Source organism: Vulpes vulpes, chromosome 3 (assembly GCF_048418805.1).
Source record: "Vulpes vulpes isolate BD-2025 chromosome 3, VulVul3, whole genome shotgun sequence".
NCBI lineage: Eukaryota > Metazoa > Chordata > Mammalia > Carnivora > Canidae > Vulpes > Vulpes vulpes.
Window position 1 is genome coordinate 62514273 of NC_132782.1, and position 23689 is coordinate 62537961.

At 61.4% G+C, this 23689-nt stretch overlaps 1 protein-coding gene across 1 annotated transcript; it reads left to right on the plus strand.

Annotated features, from left to right (window-relative positions):
* The first annotated feature begins 6823 nt into the window (after positions 1-6823).
* Positions 6824-22075, plus strand: SLC6A19 (solute carrier family 6 member 19). The gene is made up of 12 exons (XM_026019165.2): positions 6824-7189; positions 12360-12500; positions 12946-13083; positions 14179-14360; positions 14461-14571; positions 14812-14924; positions 16267-16395; positions 16480-16636; positions 18206-18410; positions 18507-18666; positions 19908-20070; positions 20247-22075. Exons 1-12 carry the CDS (start codon positions 6988-6990, stop codon positions 20448-20450), a joined length of 1905 nt encoding a protein of 634 aa, XP_025874950.1. The 5' UTR covers positions 6824-6987; the 3' UTR covers positions 20451-22075.
* The last annotated feature ends 1614 nt before the right edge of the window (positions 22076-23689 follow it).

The window sequence follows — 23689 nt, forward strand, 5'->3', positions numbered from 1 at the left end:
GGCATCCCCCGGGGGTCTGTGCACCAGACAGGCCAGTCTGTGCTCCACCCACTGCCCCCAGGGGCTCCAGAACAGCTCTTATCACAACAGGCCCAGAATCACACCCTCCCAGCCGATCCCCAGGCCCCAGGTGATTTCCTCAAAGACCCAGGTCAGTAACAGCTGGCTGTCTTGATAACCCAGCAGTCAACAAACAGGCTGGGATGGGTCTCCAGGTGACTCTGGCCTCCCGCCGGGCCAGTGCGAGTGACCGCGCCAGCCAGCTCCCTGGTGAGCGACACCGGAGGTGGGGGCCTGGGCGTCCCTACTCCCTGTGAGCCTGGCGTTTGGAGCATGGAGCCTTCTACCAATGAGCACGAGACAGCTGGGCACCAGCCCTCTGTTCTGTGTCGCTCCGTGGCCTCCTGCCCCTGCAGGGAGTGCTCTGCTCCCCCTCCTCCCTGGGAAGACAGGGGCAGAGGAAATACAGGTAGAAGACCAGAGTGGACTCCCACGGGGTGAAGATAACCCTTGGAACTTAAGTCAGGGCCCAGAAGTCCATGAATGCAGGCTTGGGGGCGGGGTGGAGTGGCACCAAACATCCCTTCCCGTGACTTCTGACTACTCAGTAACTTGGCTCCTTCATGAAAACAAACCGCCCCCATTAAGACAAAGGTTAATGACTCTGGAGATCACGGGACAACCCAGGGCCCGCCCTCACCTGCTGGGCTCACCCTCACTGCTCACCTGCTGGGCCCACCATCATCTACTGTGCTCACCTTTACCTGCTGGGCCCCCCATCACCTACGGTGCCCACCCTCACCCACTTACCTGCTGTGTCGACTGTCACCTGCACACCTGCTGTGCCCGTCCTCAGTTCAGAGAACTTTAAGAGCTGGGTGTGTGTCACTAATAACCAATCCCCATGCGATGCCTTTTGCCCCCGGTGCTTTGGGGTGCTGTCCTATGCCCCAGGGGACGTACCAAGAGCAGGGCCCCTCACCTTGGCTCCTTGCCCTGCACGTGAAGGGACCTCACCCACTCTCCATTGATCTAAAAGGCGAGGCATCCTCTTCTAAGACTAAAGTGAAAACAATATTTAATGTGGAATGTGTGATCTGTTGAAATAAAACCAGAGAGACAAAACCACAAAATTGATTAAGGATCAAATCCACTCCATAAAGGCTTCAATAAGCCCTCTGGTCTGTTAAGTACATGTTGTGAAAAGCATGAAATTAGCAAAGATTTTTAAATGAAAACTTCTATTGTTAGTACAGTGAGGGCTCCTCTTGGCTCTGCCCGTGGGCGTGACACTCAGCATTTCCACGGAGCAATTCAGGGTCTGTCTGCATTGGAGACACAGGCTCCGGCCCCCTCATTCCCACATGGCCATCTGCCTTAGATGCAGAGTTGGACTGTGGATTAACTCACATGGTCAAGGAACAGATGTAAAAACTCCAAATTACTCTGTGCCCACCCAAATCTAATGATACAAACGGGCACATAGCGGACGGTTTGGATCATTCCAAGGACCCAAGATTGTTTCATGTTTAAAAATCAAGCTATGTAATTACCGCAGTAAGACAATGAAGAACAGTTCATAATCACCTAAAAAATGTAGGAAAGCATTTCAGAAGGTTTACACCCATTCGTAATAAGAAAAGTAACCTCAAGGTGGGGCGGGGTCCGCAGCTGAAGGGAGCAGAGCTGTGACAACATTCTGAAGCCCAGCAGAGCGTGCTGGAAACAGGGAGTCAGGTGTTGGGATTGCTCTAGGTCGGGGAGCGGCGACGGAACAGGAGCAGGACCCCTCAGTGCAGAGGGGCTAGCGGGGTGTTCTTGCCCCTGTGAGGAGTACACCACCCGAGGAACAGAATCGGGACACTTTCCTCGAAGCCCCAGGAGTGAGACATGCACCCACCACAGAATGAGCGAGAAGCTGAGTGCCCCGCACAGAAAGGAACGCGATGACCAGCAGGTTCGCGGACCTCGGGGCAGGCCACCTTTGGGGCCAACGGTCCTGCGTCATCTGGAGAGTCCACTGCCTCACACTGTGCACGAGCAGCTCCAAGTGGGTGGTTGGCTTCATCGTCTGAGGCAAAACCCTAATGCTTCTAGAAGAAAATGCGAGGGCATCTGCGCGACCTGGAGGCAGGCAGACTGTGTCAGGGCGGGCAGTAGAGAGCTGCTGGTGGTGGCAGATGCCAGCGACAGCCTGGGAAGGTCAGCGGCGGCGAGGGGCAAAGCGCGCAGGAGGCCTGTGTTCCAGAACGTTCCAAGTCGCCCTGAAGACTGACAAGAAGGGTTAGCCTCCTGGTGGAGAGGCCATGGAAGGGGTGGGCCGAGGGAGGCTAGCCAGGGCCGTCCACCCAGGATGGAGCTCCGTGTCCGGCCAGCAGGGAAAGGCAAGTGAAAACCAAGGCTGCTCCTCGGGCGCTGGGACAGTGGCCACACGTGGAGGCCAAGGACGCCAGGCCAGGTGCAGGGAGGGAGGGCTGAGTCCTCTCCTTGCGACCACCACGTGAGCCACCAGGAGGCCGGAACTGACTTCCCGGCGGCGGCTATCGTGATAACCGCACACAGTCTCGCAGGAGGGTAGCTTCACCCCTGGGATCCCGCACGGTGCCTCGGGAGGGTCGGGGCCAGCTCCGCAAGCGGGAGGGACACACTGTGTGGTTGGCACGGTGTCATTTCAGAACTGCAGTGTGGTTTCTCTGGGGGAGGGTGCTGGGGACGAGGGGGTTCTAGAATGTTCTGTGTGTCCACTTAGTGGATGTACATTAACCAATAAAATGGTAACAGATGTGCATACAGACGCATTGATCATGGGAACAAGGGAAAACAGCAGAGATGAGCCACATTAGGGAAATTTTCTACAATAAATTACGGTATGCCCAACGCACTGAATACTTTCCATGTTTCACATCAAAATTGGCATTTGAAAGAAAAGTTTAGTAAAAACTAATAAAAAATAAAATAGATAAGATTATAAATTTAGTTTAAAATCTTAAATCTAACAAAAGGAGAAGTCTCGAAATATAAAATCAAGTTAAAATCATGCACAGACAGTATAATTTCAAGCAGTGAGTGTGCATGTGTCACTTGCACACACACATGCACTCATATAGGTGAGGCTGGAACGTGAGGGTTGGGGGCACAGTCCCTGCACCGTAGAAATCCCACGTGTAGGGATGCCTGGGTGGCTCAGCAGTTAAGCATCTCGAGCTCAGGGCCTGATTCCGGGGTCCTGGGATCGAGTCCCACATCGGGATCCCCGCAAGGAACCTGCTTCTCTCTCTGCCTGTGTCTTTGCCTCTCTCTCTGTGTCTCTTGTGAATAAATAAAATAAAATCTTTTTAAAAAAGAAAGAAATCCCACGTATAACCTGACTTCCTAAAATCCTACCAGTCACCTACCGCTGACTGGAAGCCTTACCGACGACACAGTTGATTGGTGCATCTTCTGCGTGGTACCTGTATTCTGTTCGTATTTGCACGAGAAAGTCAGTTAGCAAGACGATGCCAAGAACATCACAAAGAAGAGAAAGTGCGTCCATGTTGTGTCACATGCGTGTCCAACACTCCACACTGGTGGATCCATGCAGGCCAGGGCCTCCCACTCGGTGTCCACACTACAGCTGCAGGACTGTGTGACAGCTGTGAGCCCATCTCTGTAGTCTGTGCCTGAAAACTCGTAAACTGCTTACTGAACATGTATTTGTTGTGTGAAAAGTATTGCTATGGCAATGGTGGGTGAAGGCAGGGGTCGAGGACGGGGCCTAAGTGCCATCACTGTCACCGACGAGGACTCCACTCCAGGGTCCTCGCCGGCCTGGGACACATGTCCGTCGTGAGCGACTGCCACTGTTGACAATGTGCCCCCATCACCTGTCTGGCTTGGATGGAGGCCCTCCAGGCCCTGTGCCACCCCATGTGGGGCTGTCATTTCTCAGACCCCAGGATCCAGGACAGGGTGGGGAGGTAGCCTCAGTCTTTCCATCTGTAATCACAGTCGTAGTAAAAGCAAAGTCTCGTTGAGTCCATTCATCATTCACCTGAGCTACCTGGCATTTCCGAAGGGAGCCGCCCTGGTGTGCGGTGTGGGGGCTCCCATGGTCCCCGGGCAGCTGCCCTGGCATGTAGAGCTGGGAGGGGTGGCCCGGGCGTCTATCTCACTGCCTCCCAGGACATGCCCATCTAGGGGCAGCACCATGGGCCCCAGGGGTGGGGAACCCTCACTGGGTCGATGCTGAGAGTGTTGGAGGCATCAGGCACCCTCGTAGGGCCCTGGGCCTGGTCAGCGAGCAGGAGCAGATTCTGCATGTGGATCTCACCTCCAGTGGGAAGAGACAAGTTCAACATGTAACCCAATAAAACGCACACACGTTAGAAAGAAGTGATGCTATGAAATAGGGAAAGGAAAAGAGAAGGGGAACAGAGGTGGCGGGGGGGACGGGGCAGCAGGCACCTGTGCTGGGAGGGCTGAGGTCACGAGTGGGATGCAGGGGGGATGGCGGTCTGGTGGGCGCAGGAGGAACAGGCAGGGCAAAGGCCCTGGGGCACATGTGGCCTGCTGCACAGGGGTGACCAAGGGGACCTCGGGCCAGAGCGGGGGAGACAAGGTGAGGTCAAGGCAGGTCAGGTGGGATGTTCTGACCGCTGAGGCCATTGCCCTTAGACACGACGCAGGAGGGAGCAGGGGAGTGCAATGGGACTGTGGGGGCCCTCTGCCCTGCCTCCTGCACCTGTGGTCGGCCCCTGCCTAGGAATGCAGGTCATGGGGGTCACCCCCAGACACCGTGGCAGCGTCACGGGGCATCAGCCTTGTTGGCACTCCACTGGGACCCCCATGGGCTCGTGAGGAAGCACAGCTTCCTTGCTGTGGGTCTCGATGGAACCCAAAGGACCCTGGCGGCTGCCCCTGCCTGTCTCCAAGACCCTGGTCTGTTCAGGTACCCTTTCCGGATAACATTCCTGGGAAGCAGTTGGGAGCTGCATCCTACGATCCGTGTCCTACCCACGTGGGAGCTGGGCCTCAGAGCCTGGGAGGCTTGGCCAGGGCGGGGGCTTGGCTGCTGCAGGGAGGGCGGGCCAGGTCAGGACTCCTGCGGAAGCTTCCAGAGAGAGCCACCCAGAGGACGGCCCAGCTATACCCCAGGGAAGGGCCTGCAGTGGGCCAGGGATCCTCCCCACACCAGGATTCCTGCCTCTGTGTCCTGTGGGGAGGGGCTCCCACTCTGCTCACACCCAGGATGGGTCCGGTCCGGGCTGTGCCCCAGCTCGCCCCAGGCTCCAGACTCCTCACCCCACAGGCCCTCATGGTCCCCATCTCCAGATTTTCCCTGGTTCCCCAGCCCTTGGCCTGGGCCAGCCTGGGCCACTTCTCTCCTATCTCTTCTCTCTCTGCATCCCTCTCTTCCTCCATCTCTGTCTCTCCCCCATCTCTCCTCCGTCTCTGTCTCCATCTCTTCCTCCATCCCTGTGTCCCTCCTCCATCCCTGTGTCCCTCTGTCTCTCCCTCCATCTCTGTCTCTCCTTTGGTCTCTGTCTCTATCTCTATCTCTCCCTGTCTCTCCCTCCATCTCTGTGCCATGACTGCTGCCGGCCTGCCCTGCCCTCACCTCAGGAACTAGACACCCCTAAATTCTAACCGGATCTATCCCTTCCGGCCCCCACCCTTCCCCAGCTCCCCTGTCTTAGGAGCAAAGGTCGGCTCCTGAGTGACCCTCCCCGCCCTCCCTGGATTGTTCTGCGAATGTCAGTGTGAACCATTCTCATCTCATGGGGTGGGGTCGGGGTCAGGACAGACCGTGCCGGCCTTGGGGACATTATTGTCCAGAGCGCAGGTCCCCAGGAAGACAGATAAGCAGTCACAATGACAGAGCCCGTCCCGGGGGCAGGGCAGGTGGGCAGGGAGATCAGCGAGCAGCCCATCGGGGAGGGCTCTGTGCACAGCTGACCCTGAAGGCCAGAGGAAGGCGGCGAATGGCGTCACCCAGGGAAAGTCCCCAGGCGGGGACTCAGAGGCTCAGCCACTGACCAGAGGAAAGGCAGCCAGCGGGGACAGGACCGACAGGCTCAGGACTGCGGGGCAGGGGTGCAGAGCAGGGACAGACATAGACCCCTCCCTGCATACACACTGCCCCAAAGTCCCTGCTCTGCCTTCCGTCTGCTCAGACATGAACCCCGGGTGGGGTTCTCTTCCAGTCTCCCCACTGCCGTCCCGTCCTGCCCCTCTACCCTCCTCAGCCCCAAAGGCAGCAAGTGGGGCAACCTTGCTCTCTGCATGTGCTGTTGGTTTCCCTGTGTCCCCTGCCTGACCATTCCATCCTGGGGGGCAGGGACCCTGATTCCCATTGCTGACCCACCACCCAGCTCGGACGATGCCTCTGGGAACAGGGGACAGCCATGGGCTCAGGTGCCCTGGAGGCCATTCTGGGCCTCATGGGCCCAGCCTAGAGGCCCTACACCTGAAGGAGCTCTGACGAGACTCAAGCCGCTCTGGGGGGCTATTTAGAGCCTATAGCATGGGCCAGGCGGGATCCAGGCAGCTCCAGGGCTGGCGTGAGGGGGGCAGTGGGCTATCAGCCCCCACCTGGGACTGGGGTCGGGGCTGCTCCTGGGCCCCATGTGCTGGGAGGGGGGACAGTGAGCTGAGCATCCAAGGGTCTAGGGAGGAGCAGTGTCCTGCAGAGCAGGGCAGGGCTATCAGAGCAGGGGTCGGGGGTCTGGCCTGGGAGCACCCTCGGGGGTGGGAGCTGGCCGACATGGCGTTTGCTCAGCGGGAGGGGCTGGCCAGCGCCTGCGGAGCAGCCTCTGAGGGTCTGCGGCGCCTCTGCAGATAAGGCATTAACAGTTGGGGCGGACTCGCCTCCAGATCTGCTGACGCCAGGTGCCTGGGGCAAGGTGCCAAAGGTTCCCTATAAAGTGCTGGGGCTCTGGGCCCGTGGCCACTCACCCTCTGGTTCCTGGCCTGCCTCTGCTGTGAGGGACCTGCCTGGCGACCACCATGGTGAGGCTCGTGCTGCCCAATCCCGGCCTGGAGGACCGGATCCCATCCCTGGACCAGCTAGAAAACATTGAGAAGGAAGAGGCCAGCTCCCGGCCCAAGTGGGACAACAAGGCTCAGTACATGCTCACCTGCGTGGGCTTCTGCGTGGGCCTGGGCAACGTGTGGCGCTTCCCCTACCTGTGCCAGAGCCATGGTGGAGGTAGGCCGCGGCGTGGAAGGCAGGCTGGGGCTTGGGTGCGCAAGACCCCCCCCCCCCCAGGGTCCCATCACCGCTGGTGCACGTGTTGGTGCCTTCCCTTGGAGCACCCCAAGCCTCCATGTCTGCACTGGGGGCAGGGCTGGATGTGGTTCAGGCCCCTACACGGTGCTGCTCCTGCTTGTGGCATGTGGGGACAGATGTGTGCTGCCCTGACACCCGCATCCAAGTGTCCAAGCGTTGGGGAGCCCCGCTCGGGGGTGGGGGTCCGAGAAGAGCCGGCCACTCCTCTGGATGGAGCCGTGGCAGAGACCATGAGCCCAGCCCTCCTCAGGTCCACCACGAGGCCCTTCCTGTGCTTCAGCCAGGTCCTAAGCCCAGAGGCGGGCACCGCATTCCTGGGTGGTCAGAGGAAGGGGCTGCGTAGCAGCGGGTGACCCACAGAAGGGCGCCCTGGCCTCAGCCCACCCTGCCCCCTCCAGAGGCCTCCAAGGGCCTCACCCCCAACCCAAGGGTCTCCCCTCTTCCACAGGTCGAGCCCCCGTCCCCGTCTGCAGGTCCCCCAGTGCTGCTGGGTCTCTGCCCAGTGGCCTTGTCCCTCCACTCACCCTCCCAGTGCCCATGGGCTACGGGGATAGAGCCCCCACGTGTCCCCGGGAGGGAGGGGTGCGGCTGCCTGGAGCAGGGTGGGCTCTGCAGAGGGGCAGGCACTCCAGGGATGTGAGTGACAAGGGCTCATTCTCCTGAGTCCGAGGGACCTACAGCCTCACCTGGGCTTCGTGGTATAAAAGTGTCCTCAGGAAAAGCAGAAATGCTTGTTTCTGGGTCAACCTCGCCAGTCCTGAATTTCCCAGGGCTTGATCTCCCCAGTCTGGGAAGCAGGGCCTTGCAAGCCCCTGGTCCCACCTGCGTTCCTGGAAGCTGGGGGGCGTGGGGTGGAGGAGGGTCCCCAGCACTGGAGCCCCTGATGTCCATGAGTCTGCCCTCAGCCGCCCCTTCCTTCTGTAGCCCCAGGGGTCCCAGCCTCTCCCTGCCCCCTCTACCCCTGCTCAGTTCCAAATGGGAGCTCCGCCCAGGGAAGACCTGCTCCCCACCCCAGGGGTGGGCAAAGCCTGCTGGCTGGGCTAGGGGCCAGCTGCACCCCTGTGCTGGCATCCTGATGCTCTGCATGGCCCCAGGGGCCACTAGGGATGGACCCACTTGGTGGGTGGAGAGCAGATGCTGGTCCCCTGAGCGGAGGGCAGGAGGCACCAGTGGAGCCCCCAGGATTGCTCAGGACCATGCTGAGAGGGACTTTAAAGTCTTCAGTGCTACTGACCAGGGCAGTTGGCCAGGTAAACCCTAGACCAGAGGCCATGGGGCCCCTCACAGAACTCACCGTGAGGAATGGGGGCTTTCAGGTGCAGCCACACTCGCTACGAATCCAAGGGGCAGTGGGGGAACCTTGCCCCCAGACACTGTGGACTGATGGGACTGTCCTCGAGTGCCCCCGGGAGCTGCGTCTCTGCTGGGAGGCTCCACCCTGTCAGCAGAGCCTGAGAGTTCCTGGGAGGAATGGGAGGGGAGGGGAGGGGATGGCAGTGGGAATAGGGTGGGAATAGGGAAGGGACTGCAGGAGGTCCTTCTGATTTGGGAGGAAACCTAGGGTGTGGTCCTAGGCAGGGGATGATGGGCGGGGACAGGTGAACCAGAGGACCCCAAGCTGGCATTAGGATTTGCCCCATCCCTCTCCCAAACTCCCACCACCTGGCCACAGGCTTTCTGGGCGCATCTCCCGGCCACTTCGCTTTGGGAGGTTCTTCCCTGTGAGCTCAGATAACTCTGTCCTTCCATGCCTTGGCCATGGTGGCTCCGCACTGGCTCCCTGGGGCCATGTCTGGTTCCCCACCCCCTTGCAGAGGGCAGGCTCCGGGTGGCTGGCCTGCCACAGATCTACACACTTGCAGCCTTAAGTACAACAGCCAATGGGCAATGAGCTCCAGGCACCCCACCCCACCCCCGCCCCCAAGGCCCCATCCTTGCTACTGCACAGGCCTGTGTGTGGGATCCCTGTCTCCCCTGCTGACAGGGGTGTGCCTATGGGCTGGGTATTCCCCAGGGTTGGGGAAGAGGTGGCAAGGGTCATGTGGGCAGAGCCTTCCAGGCCTCAAAGGGGCCTGGGTGTGGGTCGAGGGTGCAGGCCCCTGACAAGGAGGGCCCTCAGGAGCATGGGTCCCAGGTGGCTCCACTCCTGGGGTCATGACCTCCAGACCCCGGACAAGCCGTCCCTGCCCCTGGGCGTCTCCTCTGGCCACCCCTGCCGGTACAGTGGGGGCCCTCCGTGTGCGGACTGGGACCCCTCAGACCAGAGAAGCAACTTGAAGGGAGGACAGTGGGTGGCCCAGGCCCAGCGGGGGCAGTTTGTCCATATACAAGATGGCTCTGCAGCATCTGGGTGACTTCTCCTTGGCTTGGGTGTCTCACCACTGTCCTGTCTGGTCTGGACGGCAGGCAGGAGGTGGGAAGGCCCTGGGGTGGGGGGTGGGCAGTCGTCCTCACCTGCTTTTAGGGAACTGAGGAAAGGGGCTGTGGAGGGACCAGGCCCAGCAGCGGGCATCTGGGGAAGGTGGCATGTGCCCCTGGAGGCCGGCCCCACAGCACGTGTGCTCCTTGTCCCGCATGCAAGCCCAGGGACCAGTTCCGGATCCAGCAACCCAAAACCCAACCTGCCCTCGCAGCCCACCGAGGCTTTGTGATACGCCCACCCCCTATTAACACAGTTAGGGCTCCCGGGAGTCTGCGGAGCCTCGCGGATACTTGTCTGGCCGGGAACCCGCTTTGCGGGCAGAAGGCCTGCGCACCCCTGCCCTGCTTCCCAGCTCCTCAGAGAGAACAGGACCGCCGCGTGCCTCTGGGCCTGTCTCCCGCGGGCGCCGTCCTCCCCTCCCGCCCCCCTTCTGCCTCCGCATATGTGTGCACCGGTGCCGGCGCCTGGGCAGTCGCGGGAGGCCCGTCTCCTGGGACCTTTGGAACCACATCCAGGCACCACGGTACCTGCTGGCCACGCTCCTTCCTCCTTCCCCGCTTCCTGCACCTCTACCCGTGGGAGGGAGTCTCTGGGTTTTAGAAAGAAAGCCGGGCCTTCCTGGGCCTTGATCTGCAAAGAGCACTTGGTGTTGCTTGAGAACACGCTCCTCCCTGGGAAGGACAAGGGGCCGAGGTCCCGTTGGCTTGGGTGGACCCACCCGCCCCCACGGCTGGGACTCACTCTGGGGGTTGTCCTGGTTCCTGTGTGGCCCTCATGGCTCCCCTGCTCCCTGAGGCTGAGCCTGACGCACAGGGACCCGCTGGCCTGGTGGCGCGGAGGAGCTCATGTGAGCCAGGGTGCCAGGAGCACAGGCAGTGCAGACGCTTCCCCGAAGAGGGGCTGCCCAGGTGGGGTTTCAGAGCTTGAATAGGAGTCTCCTGCTGGAGACGGAGCCTGGTATCATGAGGAAAGGGGATGCAATTGAAGGATGTTTGCAAACTCTGTGCCAGAATGGACTTGTTTTCTTGGTGGTTTTGCTCAAAAGTTTTCAAATCCAGCCCTGAAGGAGATTAGGGAGGCAAGTCTTTTCTCACTTCCACATTCCTCGCTGACACGGCGACTCAGTGAGCAGGTGCTGGTGGGATGGAGGGGCCCGGGCTGCACCCCCACCCCCAGGGACTCTGGCTGGTGGCTCTTCCTTCCCTGGTACCCGAGCTTGCTCTCCTGTCACGGTCACTCCAGCTTCACACCCCCTCACACCACACCCTGTGCATTCCTGAACACTGACCCCAGCCTCCAGAGCCTATCCCTGGAAAACCCCACAGACAGAAAGGCAGGCGGACACATGGAGGGACGGAAAAGAGAGGGCTTTTGTTCTCACGCTCATACACACACACACATAGTCACACACCCAGGGATGCTCGCACAGACATACCCGTACAGGCACACGCACCCATGCACAGGTACACACAGACGCTCAGACCCCTGTGCCTGGACACACGCACACACCTGCACCTGCAATGCCCCCTCCTGATCCCCACCCCGACCTCTAGACCAGGGTCTGAGCCCCCCTGATCCGGAGAGCGGCACACACGGACATGATGGTCGCTCGTGGAGGTGTGGGCGTGGGAGGGACGGGGTGGAAGTGAAGGAGGAGGAGACGGTGTGGCTCCGGGCCAGGGGCTGGGAGAACAGGGGGAGAAAGGGCCCAGGGGCAGGGGATGGGGTTCAGAGTAGGCTGGGCTGCCCTGTGTGGCCCTCGTGGGCAGACCCCTGGCCCAGCAGGGTGAGGAGCAGTGGGCAGAAGGGCAGGGACCGGCACCCCGCAGGCTCACCGCTGGCCCTCACCCCCATCAGCAGGGCCCGAGGGGCGCCCGGCGAGAAAGCATCCCAGGTCAGTGGTCTCGGCCCACGGGGGTCCAGGGAGCCAGCGCCCACGGCCAGCACATGAGCACCCAGATCCACCGGTCTGTCCCGAGGCAGTAAGCATGTCAGGTCTCAGCAGCAGGGCTGCATCCTGGCCCCGCGCTCCCAGCCTCCTGGAACCTCTGCGGGGTCACGCTCGGCACTGTGGTGCACGGCCACGCCCGGAGAGCCTCATTGGTTTCTTGGTGGCCCTGAAGCCAGGAGGGCCCGTGATACCACCAGGGTCCTGGTGACCCCGCGCTGATGGTGAAGCCTGTCCCACGGCCCCCGGGAGTGGTCCCCGCATCCTGTCGTGTGCTCACGGCCCCTGGCCAGGGCCATGAGAGGTCCTTCTCAGTGCGTCCTGGCTGGCTTCCCAAGGCTCAGGTGGACAGCCCCTGGTGCACGAGCTGGACGGCCTCTGGACCCCGGGCTCCCGTGACCCCTCCCCTATGACCCTTCCAGACCTCCGAATGGAGGCGGTCCTGCCCCCTGTACTCCGCCCAGCACAGGGACACCTCCGCTAATTCCCAAGAGCTGCTGTGCACGACACACGGATGCCACCGTCGGGGCGCGGTGCAAGGTAGCTCCATGTGAAATGGTGCCTGTAGCCATCAGGGCGCTGGCCTCCTCTGTGGTGAGGTCAGCACAGCTGGTGTCACCATTCTGCGAGTGTTTCGACAAACACCTGTGTCCCCAGAGGTGGCCTTTGCCCTCCCGGGTGCTGTCCCCTGTCCACACAACTGCCGTCTTCCCACCCAGGGGCCTTTATGATTCCATTCCTCATCCTGCTGGTCGTGGAGGGCATCCCCCTGCTGCACCTGGAGTTCGCCATCGGGCAGAGGCTGCGGAAGGGGAGCGTGGGCGTCTGGAGCTCCATCCACCCGGCCCTGAAGGGTGTAGGTGCGTGTCCTAACCTGGCGGGAGCCTGGGTTGCCAGGGTTGCCAGAGCAGCCCACAAGTGCCCCCTTCTTCCTTCTCTGTTCTCTCTGAACCCCCTGAGTTCAGCCAGGGGTGGGGCCCAGGGCTCTACCCCCCAGGCCTGTGCGAGCCCTTTCTTAGGATCTCAGGGACCATCGGCCGCTGGTCCGGGCCCGGTCACTGCCAGCCACCAGGGACCTGCAGGGCAGCAGAGGCGGTCCTGAGTCCCAGGTGCCCGGTGGATGGGAGGGCATAGACACACCGGGAGAGCAGGACCCCTGCTCCAGACAGACCGGGAGGGGCACTGACCACTGAGGTTCCTTCCCAGTGTTGACCCCTCCCCAGCACTGACCCCCTCACCCCAGAGCTGACCCCTCGCCTCAGCAGTGTCCCCCACTCCTGAGCAGTGACGGTCTGGCTCCCCCAGGCATCGCCTCCATGTTTGTGTCCTTCATGGTGGGCCTCTACTACAACACCATCATCGCCTGGGTCATGTGGTATTTCTTCAACTCCTTTGAGGACCCTCTGCCCTGGAGTGAGTGCCCGCTCAATGCCAACCGGACAGGTGAGGCCTTGGCGTGGCCGGGGGCCGGGGGGGCTAGGGATCCACACGGGCTGTGCAGGCTGACTGTCCACAAATAGCTGCCCTCTGATTTTCCAAATTCCGGATGATGGTAGCTCGGGTTTGGAGAAAACAGCACAGATAAGACAACAGGGCATTAAAAGCAGTCACAGTGAGGGCGGAAAGCCCTTAGAGATGCTGGCTTCCCTCCCAGGACGGTGGCCGCCCGGTGCTACTGACGGACGGAGAGGGAGGGGAAGGGGAGGGGGCCCCACCCGCTGGGCCTCCAGGTCCTGTGCAGGGCTTCTGGGGAGCTGCTCCTGACCCTCTGGGGCAGCATCTTGCTCCCCGCCCACCCCTTGCCTTCCTCACCCTCTGCTTGGCTGGGCATCAGGGTGTGGACGTGGTGACGGTCCAACAGCAGAGTGGCCAGTGTGGTTTGCTGCAGGATCCCCCCAGACATGCCGGGTCAGGGCCGGCCACATGGGCCCCTCGGGGTCAGCAGGGGACAGAACCCTCTGCCCTTGGGGACCATTCCGGGCACCACCCCCTCTCTGAGGACGGCATGGGGGCCTGTCAGGACTAGATTGCTTCCCCTTGGCAGGGTGTCAGGCTGCCTGGAAGGGCCCCCAGGGCCCCGGGGCCCACATGAGGAGGACACGGGAGGTTGAACACCATTCCTGGGGGTGGGAGTGGGCCCCTGCTAAGTCTGGGGTCCCTTGTGAGAACTGTGGCAGGGGCAAGAGGAAGAAGGCAGGCAGTCGAGGCCTGCGGTGCATGCCCCACCTGTACACAGGTGTGTGGGTATGCATGTGCACGTGAGTGCACACGTGCACTTGAGTCATGTTTGTGTGCAGGTACACTCATATCCATGTGCATGTGCACCATGCGTGGGCATGCTTATGTGCATGTGTGTGTGCACCGGTGCAGCTGTGCACGAGCATGTGTGTGCACACCCATGTACATGCACCACATCCCTGTTGTCGACGTGTCAAAAGCACAGCCCGTGTGTCCTGTGGCTTGGGCCCCGGGCTCTCGTTCCCCCACCTTGCTCACACTGTGCGACCCAATCTGACGTGTGCGGATGCCCACCTGCAGGCTATGTGGACGAGTGTGCCCGCAGCTCCTCCGTGGACTACTTCTGGTACCGGGAGACCCTCAACATCTCCACCTCCATCAGCGACTCCGGCTCTATACAGTGGTGGATCCTGCTCTGTCTCACCTGTGCCTGGAGCGTCCTCTACGTGTGCACCATTCGCGGCATTGAGACCACTGGGAAGGTGCTGGCGGGGGTGGCAGTACCTGGGCCGCCGGGCCCTCAGCCAGCTGTGAGGGGCACGACCCCGCCTGCCCTTGGTCCCACACCTGCTGTGTCCACAGGCCGTGTACATCACCTCAACGCTGCCCTACATCGTCCTAACCATCTTCCTCATCCGGGGCCTGACGCTGAAGGGAGCCACCAATGGCATCGTGTTCCTCTTCACGCCCAACGTGAGTCTCCCGAGGTTGCCCCGGGGTGGGAGGGCACAGGAGAGGCCAGGTAGGGGACGGCCAACCCTGGGCCCCTGGGAGTCTGTGCACCCGACCTGCTGGCTGGACTATGGCCATGTGCACAGAGGGTGGCCATCACCAGGACATGCGTCAGCGGCCGTCACCGGGCTGTGTGTCCCCACCCCACCCCACCCTACCCCCGTCCTAGAGAGCGCTGCTGAGGTCTCTGTCTGGCTGCAGGTCACAGAGCTGGCCAACCCGGTCACCTGGCTGGACGCGGGGGCCCAGGTCTTCTACTCCTTCTCACTGGCCTTCGGGGGCCTCATCTCCTTCTCCAGCTACAACTCCGTGCAGTGAGTGTGGGGCCACGTGCCTCAGCCTCCCTACCGCGAGGGGTGGATGGATGATGGGTGGCCCTGCTGATGGGCGCAAAGAGGCGGGGTGATGCTTCGGGGGGGCTTTCACGAGCCTCCCACCCCCAGGGAGACCCATTTACAACCTGGCCTGTCCCGGGCACCTCCACCCCAGCGAGAGTGAGCCCTGCTACTCACCCCCCACCCCACCCACCCCCCATGGCACCCCGGCACCCAGGACCCCAGAAGTACCGGCCCTGTCGGCACCCCCCAACCGACACCCACATGGAAGGGGCCAGGGCCTCCGCGCATAGAGTTGGCGGCATTTCATCTCCACAAGCGTTAAGGGGGTGCCTCCTCGTTTCCCACCCAATGCACCAGGACTGTCTTGCTGGGACCCGTGGTCCAGCAGAGAGACAAATGAGCCGTGTGAGCAGACATGGAGGGTGCAGGGCCAGGTGGGGGCTCATCCTCTGGCCGTGGTGCCGGGGGTGGGGGGACGGGAGGCAGCCGAGGATGGACCTGGAGGCAGGTGCTTCCACCTGTGGCCACTCGCCTGCTGAGTGCACGCCAGCTGGTGCTGCTGCTGCCTGCCCGGGGGACCGGCGCCAGCTCTGGGCCCAGACCGCACGGCCGTCCCACGGGAGCCCTCGCCCCCACCCTGCCACAGCTTGTGTCGGGCCGAGCAATATCTGGGTGTGGACGGGCCGCACTGCGTCCTTCCATGACAGACATGTGAGCTGTTTCCACATTCTGCGCACACGCCGCCATGAACATTAGTGTCCGAGCTCTGGTGTGGACCTGCCTTCCCTGCGCCCGGGTGCACGGGGCGGGGCTGCTATGGGATTAGGGGCTTGAGGAGGCACTTTCCACAGAAGCACCCCATTTCATGTCCCCCCAGCCCTGCAGCAGGCCCATTCCCTCCACACCCCTGCCAACACCTGTTGTCCTCCCACTTTCTCATGCCAGCCACCGGAAGCATCGGGAAAGGGGATATTGGCCTCAGCAGGCAGGGTGGCTGGGTGTGTGGAGGTGGAGGTCCAGGTGGAGATGGGGGGTCCTGACTTGGCCTGCCTCCTCGAAGCCTCATGCCAGGGGGAGCAGGGGCTGGACTCAGGGTCTCCAGGGCCAGCACAGCAGGGGCCTGGGGAAGTGACGGGAAGGGCAGAGCAGGGCGGGCCTTGGGCCTGCTGCATCCCCCATGGCTGTGACCTCCTGGCTGAGCCGCTGGAGCCCCGTGCCCGGCCTCGCGGGGGTGCCCCGTGCCTGGCCTCGCGGGGTGCTGACTTGGGCCCGGTGGGCGGCCCTGGCCAGCGGTGACTGGATGCCACTCTCGCGGCAGCAATAACTGTGAGATGGACTCGTTGATCGTGTCCATCATCAACGGCTTCACGTCAGTGTACGCGGCCACCGTGGTCTACTCCATCATCGGCTTCCGTGCCACCGAGCGCTTCGACGACTGTTTCAGCACGTAGGTAGCCTGCCTGCCTTGGGAGCTTGCATGTCACCTCCGGCGAGTCCACCAGGCCTGCAGCCAGCCCCCCTGTCTCCCCAGGAACATCCTGACGCTCATCAATGGGTTTGACCTGCCTGAGGGCAACGTGACACAGGAGAACTTCGCAGAGGTGCAGCGTTGGTACAACAACACCTACCCCGAGGCCTTTGCAAAGCTGAGCTTCCAGACCTGCGACATTAACACGTTCCTCTCAGAGGTCGGTCCTTTGGGTGGCGCTCTTGTGATTCAGGAGTAGGCGGGGGGAGGGGTGAAGGACTCCACTGGGTGGGCGCCAAGCTTCCCTGCAAGCTGAGTTCTGATGGGCCTGGCCCCTCTGTGCCCACTGGGGGTTCCAGGCGCTGCAGAGCCTCGTGTCAAACGCATGCAAACACCCCCACGTCCATGTTTGCTGTGACTCCCCCAAGTCATCAGAGCCATGCCCTCAACCTCGTGTCGCCATGCTGGCACGCATTATGTCAGGCTGGCAGACATTTCTCAGCTGCCATGGCGCAGGTCACCTTGTAGCTGCAAATCGTCCTCTGATGCACGAACATTTCTGAATGCCAAGTGTCACGATCAGAGATGTTGCCTACTGTTAAGATTTACGGCCAACATCTACTAATGTTCATCTTGCACTTTTCTTATTTGGAGCCATACAATATTTGGGGAGGACAAGTTGCACATTTTCAGGGCCTGGCACGGTGGCCCAGGGACACGTGGTACCTGGCCCCGCAGGAGTGAGGTGTGCAGAGAGTGAGCCCCACCAGCAGAGCAGGGGCACCAGAGGGTCCCCTTGCCCAGTCTGTCCCCCATGGTGCAGCGCAGGACAAGGGGCAGGGTGGCCCCAGGGTAACACAGACTCTGAATTCCTGCTCTTCTGGAAGCGAGCTAACGGAGGGTCAGGCACGCAGGGCATGTCCCAGGCCACCAGGCAGGTGCTTCTGGCACCAGCAAATGGAGAGTTTGTGTCCCTGGGTTGGCCGGCCCCGCCTGGTCACCACAAGGTGCCCCTCTCGCTCCTCCTCCGTCCACATGGGCGTGTGCAGCTCCTCTGTGTGGATGCGCCGATGCACTGATGCCGTTCACGACAGCCTCCTCTTAAGTTCCTTGCTCTCTCACTGCCCCCCCGGGAAGCGTTTGTGTGCAGAAGGCAGAGCCCATCTCCCCGCAAACTCCTGTAAATGCTGTGACGTTGCTTTGGGATCCCTGACTTCTGAGCGGGTCCCCGGGACTGGGGTTGATGCCCCACAGGGAGCGCTGGGCCTGGGGGCCCTGACTTAGCCCCTCAGCCCAGTGGCGGGAACAGTGGAAGGGAGGGGCTACAGCAGAGGCCTCGCCGACCCTGCTGACCTGGTGCCTCTGTAGCTGCCAGCCCGTGGGAGCACACATCCCCCCGCGGCCGCTCCGGCGGGCCCACTGGGCTCAGGACCAGGGCATCCACTCTGGGCCCTGGCTCAGGTCTCACTGGGGTCACCCTGAGCTCCGAGCCCAGCCGTCAGCGAGCAGACGATGTCCCTGTCTGTTGCATGTCTGTCTGGGCAGCTTGGGGCTCCGACTGTCCCCGAACAGTGAGATCCACTTCCTGGCTGTCAAACCAGTTCAGCTTTTAAAACTACAGTCGAGCCTAACAGAGAATTCTGGTTATTTCCTCAAATGGCTCAGCTCGGCGCTGTCCTTGCAGGGTGGGGGTTCGGCAGGGGGAGGGGGTGGCGCCAGTGAGGGGTGGGGAAGGAGCAGGCCCTCGGGGACGTGTGCCCTTGTGACGCACCTGCCTCCAACCCTGCAGGGTGTGGAGGGCACGGGGCTGGCCTTCATCGTCTTCACAGAGGCCATCACCAGGATGCCCGTGTCCCCGCTGTGGTCCGTTCTCTTCTTCATCATGCTCTTCTGCCTCGGCCTGTCATCCATGTTTGGGAACATGGAGGGCGTGGTCGTGCCCCTGCAGGACCTCAAGATCATCCCTAAAAAGTGGCCCAAAGAGCTGCTCACAGGTGTGTGGGGCCAGGGCCGCGAGGACCGCCTCCGGGTGTGGCTACGGTGGGGACGCAGGGCCTGGCTGGGCAGCGGCCGTGTTCTCTGACCCGCAGGCCTCATCTGCCTGGGGACCTACCTAATCGCCTTCATCTTCACGCTGAACTCTGGCCAGTACTGGCTGTCCCTGCTGGACAGCTACGCCGGCTCCATCCCCCTGCTCATCATCGCCTTCTGCGAGATGTTTGCAGTCGTCTACGTGTACGGCATTGACAGGTAGGAGGGAGGCCATGGTGACAGGAGGTTCCCGCCAGGGTGAGTGGGGCAGGGCGAGGCAGGTGCACCGTGGTCCGTGGTGCAGGGCTGAACGTGGCTGAGGGCGGAGCAGACGTGCCACGGACAGATGCCCACCAGATGCCAGAGCAATCCACACGGTGCTCCCCCCAGCTTCCAGAAGCTTCCAGACCCTGCAGAGATGAGCACTTGCAGGCTATGCAATCTGGGGGTGGGAGGAGAGGAAACAGCAACCACAAAGGAAAACACAGACCCTTGGGTCTGACCAGGTGATTTAGAACATTCATAACCCAAGTGTCAGAAGCAAAGCTGCACCATGTGGGCGTGAAACCTGGCCCCTGGGCTCTTGCTAGGAGCTGGGCTCCCAGGGCCTCAGACACCGCCTGCCTGCGTCTGTCACCGTGAAACACGCACCAGCCCTTGGAGGAGCGCTGACTTGGGATGCCTCCTCCGGACCCGCAAGAGCTCCCTGCATGAGTGCAGGTCTCTGCAGCACACTGCAAGCTGGGGGCGGTGGGAGCAAGGAGCCCTTGCAGACCAGCTGTCACCACGCCAGCAACATGGAGAAAGACGGTTGCTGTGCACCAAGCCACCAGTTCTGACACGGGCTTGTGACTGTCCCAGTGAGGGCTCGGCCATCTGTGACCACCCCGGGACAGTTTGAAGCCAGATGCTGGTGGGGATATCATGCCACGTGCTACAAGGAGGACAAGTCCTGGGCATAGGGCACAACATGGCCCTCTCTGGCCCTGCTGGGTCCAGCCTGCGGACAAGGCCTGGGTGTCAGTACCTTCCCACAAGTGTCCTCTGGGTTCTCTGTGGTCCTGGGCAGCTCATGGCCATGGTCTGCATGCTCCATGCCAACTTCTACAGACAGTGGACTGTGGTGCAGGAGACAGTCCAGCCCGAACGGGCAGGAGATGATGGAGCTGTCCAGGGTCAGGGCCCTCCGTCCCCAGGAGCACTGACCCCAGCTCTGCGTGATGCCCGCCCAGAACCCCATGTGGCAAGTTTATGGGCTGGAGCCCTGGGCAGTGGCCCCTCGGGGCAGCAGAGGGCCCGCAGACCCCCAGAGGTGGCTGCTGGTGCACCAACGGGGTTCTTGTAGAGGCTGTGGCACTGCAGATGGTGTGTCTGGGCTGGACAGGCCGGACACCCTGCCTCGACGGGACCACAGGCCTGTCGCTGTCCCCCGGTGATGGCTTCCTTCCCACTGTGTCCAGGTTCAACAGAGACATCGAGTTTATGATTGGCCACAAGCCCAACATCTTCTGGCAAGTCATGTGGAGAGTGGTCAGCCCGCTGCTCATGCTGGTCATCTTCCTGTTCTTCTTCGTGGTCAAGGTCAAAGAGGAGCTGATATACAGCATCTGGGACCCCTCCTATGTGAGTTGTGGGGCTGTGGGCTGGGGTGATGGGCTGTGGGGGAGGAGCTGCAGAGAAGGGGCAGCGGGGGTCCTGTGCCCTGGGGGGCCAAGAGGTGACCCATGGGGGAGGGGCGTCTGCCCCAGCGAGACCCTGCTGGCTGGACACACGGCCTCCCACCACTGCCCTCTCCCCAGGAGGAATTTCCCAAATCCCAGAAGGTCCCGTACCCGGGCTGGGTATACGCCGTGGTGGTCATCGTGGCTGGGGTGCCCTGCCTGGTCATCCCCGGCTTTGCCATCTACAAGCTCATCAGGAACCGCTGCCAGGGGTCAGGGGACCACCAGGGGCTGGTCAGCGGGCCGTCCACGGCCTCCATCAACGGGGACCTGAAGTACTGAGCAGCAGGCCCAGCAGATGCAGCTGTTGGTGTCGGGGAGGGTCTGTGAGGGTGTGTGCACATGTGCACACGGGTGTATATATTGTGTAAGTGCATGCATACATGTGTGTCTATACATGTGTGGGTGCGTATGCATGTGTTATGTGCACGTGTGTGTACATGTGTGCATACATATGTGCGTGGGTGTATGTGTGTGAACATGTGAGCATATATGTGTGTGTGCATGTGCACAAGTGTGTGTGTCATGTCTCAGTATGTGTATATATGTGCACGAGTACATGGTGGGCATGGCTATGATATGTGTGTGTGTTGTATACATGTGCTGGGCATGTGCGTGCATACATGTGTGTATATGTGCATACACAGCCATGCGTCCATGTGTGCACACCTGTACATGTGCACACATGCCTGCCACACAGGGCCTGGTGCCCGCTCACTGGCCCTGGTCACGAATGTGGTGGGGCAGGTGCTGCCATCCAGGGCCAACCCTGCTTGGGTCCTGCGCACCCACACACGCTCCAAGCATGCGCTCGAGGCTGCAGTGCCTGGGGAGGCCGCGCCCTAGGTGCTCGCCCCATAGGAGACGGGAGCCTGATGCTCCATTGGCCCCTCAGAACCAGGCTCTTTGCTGCTTCCCCTCCCCCTTGCTATGGACCCTTGACCAGGTAGCTCACGGGAAAGCGGGGCACGGGCGCCCCACCATGAGGACTGCCCTTCTCAAGCCCCAGGGCTGTGAGCTCCGGAACAGTTGGCGGGGTCCCTCCGGGGTCCGCCCGCCTGCCCGTCGGGGAAGGGCTCCGGGCCTTGGCAGGACGCTGGCTCAGTGAGGCCGGCCAGTTAATCATTGCACCCAGCTGCGCACGTAGGGGAGCACTCAGACCCAGGTTTTCTCACCAGGGCATTCACTGCATGAATTTTTAGCCAGGTGCTGGAAAAGATGGGTTATAGGGTAACTCGGCCACAGCCACCACGGAGGACAGGCCACGTGTCCCCAGCGCAGCAGGGCCAGGGAAGCCCATCAGCTCGGCGCCCCTCAGTGAAGGCTGGCACCGGCTCTTCCCTCCCCATCATGGGAAGGCCTGTTTTCTGGGATTTGACAGCTGATCTCGGCCAAAGTCACTTGGCACATGGGGTGGTTTTTTTAATGACCTCACCTTCACTCTCCATGGAAAAATCTGGAAGTTTAAGTTAAGCTGGACTTTCTGAGAATCCCCTCGGCAAGGGTGAGGACCTGAGTGGAGGGTGGGTCTTGGAGCAATGTCCCCCCTACTTGGATGCCGCAGTGCCCTGTCCCCATCCCACTGCCTTCCATCCTGTGGTGATGTGATCTGCAGAGACCTCAGGGAGCTCCCAGCACCCCACAGGGCCATGATGGCGTGTGCCTGCCCGGGAGCCCCTATCTGCATCACTACAGCCTCTGCCCTCCTCTCCCCAAAGCACCCCCACAGACAGAACAGGACTGGCACCCTGTGGACACGTTGCCCTCCCAGTCACGTGTAGAGGAGCCTGAGGTGTGTGACCCGGGGGCTCAGTCAGTCCCTCTGTCCCCCCATGAGCACCTGTTTCACAAGCCTGCTGTATTTGTGGGTGTAATGTGTACTTGTCTAAATAAATCACTGTTTCATAGGCTTGGCCTAAATGTTGTCTAAATGCAGAGGGACGCGTGAACAGCAGGGCCCTGGTCGCTCAGGGCAGTGTGGGACTGTTGCTCTGGTCGGGGGAAGGGGGGTTCCCTCTGCAGAAGTCGTGACATGAGGTTGCTATGTCCAAGGAGCCCTGGGTGTGGCCTGAGGCCCCACAACAAGCAGGCGGTGGGTGGGCCTTGGGCTTGGGCTGTGTGCTCTGGTGAGGTCAGGTCGTCTGGTCTGGGGGCTGCAACTCTGCCCTCCATTTGTCACATTCCTGTCTCACCCAAGAAAGAATCACTGGAGTTGTGTCCACCAGGGCCCCCGCGTCTGGGACCCATGTGTTTGGGCCTGTGTAAGACCAGCATCCTGGGAAGTCGGAATTTCACATCCAGGCCCCCAGGCTGTCCTAGAAGCATCCCCTGGGCGTCAACAGGTACAGGAGGCCCCCTGGGTGGCCCAGGCTGAGTCCACTCATCAGTCCATCATGCTCCAACCCACCGAAGGAGGACCCCACGCGAAGGGGACATGCACACATCCCCTGGCCTGGCTGAGTCCAACCCTCCCTGTGGCCAAGGGTCTCTTGCTGTCCACCTGCTGCCAGAGGGTGCCAGTGGGTACTGGGAGGAAAAGAAGAAGCCTCTCCCACCCCTGCCCCTGCCCCTGCCTCCTGCCCCACCAGGAGCCCCTCTGGAACACAGGCCCCCCCACCCTTCCCCCTAAGCTGTGTCCCTGCAGGTAATGGGTGTTGGCGGGGGCCTGGGCCGGGTGTGGCCACCACAGGAGCCTGGGGATGCAGGACTGAGTGGAGCTCCTGCAGTGTGCATGGACATCCCCAGAAGAGGGACATATGCCACCAGCCAGAAGGTTTACACTCAACGTCTGAGAAACAAATGTCGCTTAGAAATGAACACAGCGCATCACACCACACAGACCCCTCCCTGGACGCTCATCCCACGTGAGCACGAGGACACGGCCTTGCCGCTCTTCTGTGCGTGGTGACACACAGCGCACCTGCACAGCTGGGGCTCGGCACCCCGGACAGGTCCCTGGAGGACACCAAGAGAAGCAGGCCCACCCAAGGTCACACACTGGGGACTCTGCTTCTCTGACATTCCAGACATGACGAAATGGCAGCAACAGAAACTGATGGCAGGTGGGCAGAGGTGCAGGAGGCGTGGGTGTGGCCATAAGGGGACGGGGGATCCTCCCCGTGATGGACATGTGTCAAACTGACCTGTCCACATCAACACCGCAGCTGTGACATGGACAAGATGTGTGTGAAAGGCCACCACCGGGGGACATGGGGAGAGGATACGTGGGTTCAGGCTCAGGATGTTCCTCATGGCCATGAGTGAGTCTACAACTGTCTCAGAATCAAAAGGTTGATGAGAAAGTCAATGCTTTTGATAAAACAACTCAATGCGCCCCAGTCTGGGGTGTCCTGGTGCATCCCCGACAGGGAACAGGAAGTCCTCACTGCACGCGGCTCTCAAGGGGGTGGCCGTCTGCCTCGGGCATGAAAGGAGGTGCAGGCCCGGGGGGGTGTGGGGTCAGGAAGCGACCGCCCGCGTTCCAGCAAGAGCCTGGTCTGGGTTACCAATTAACTGGCTCC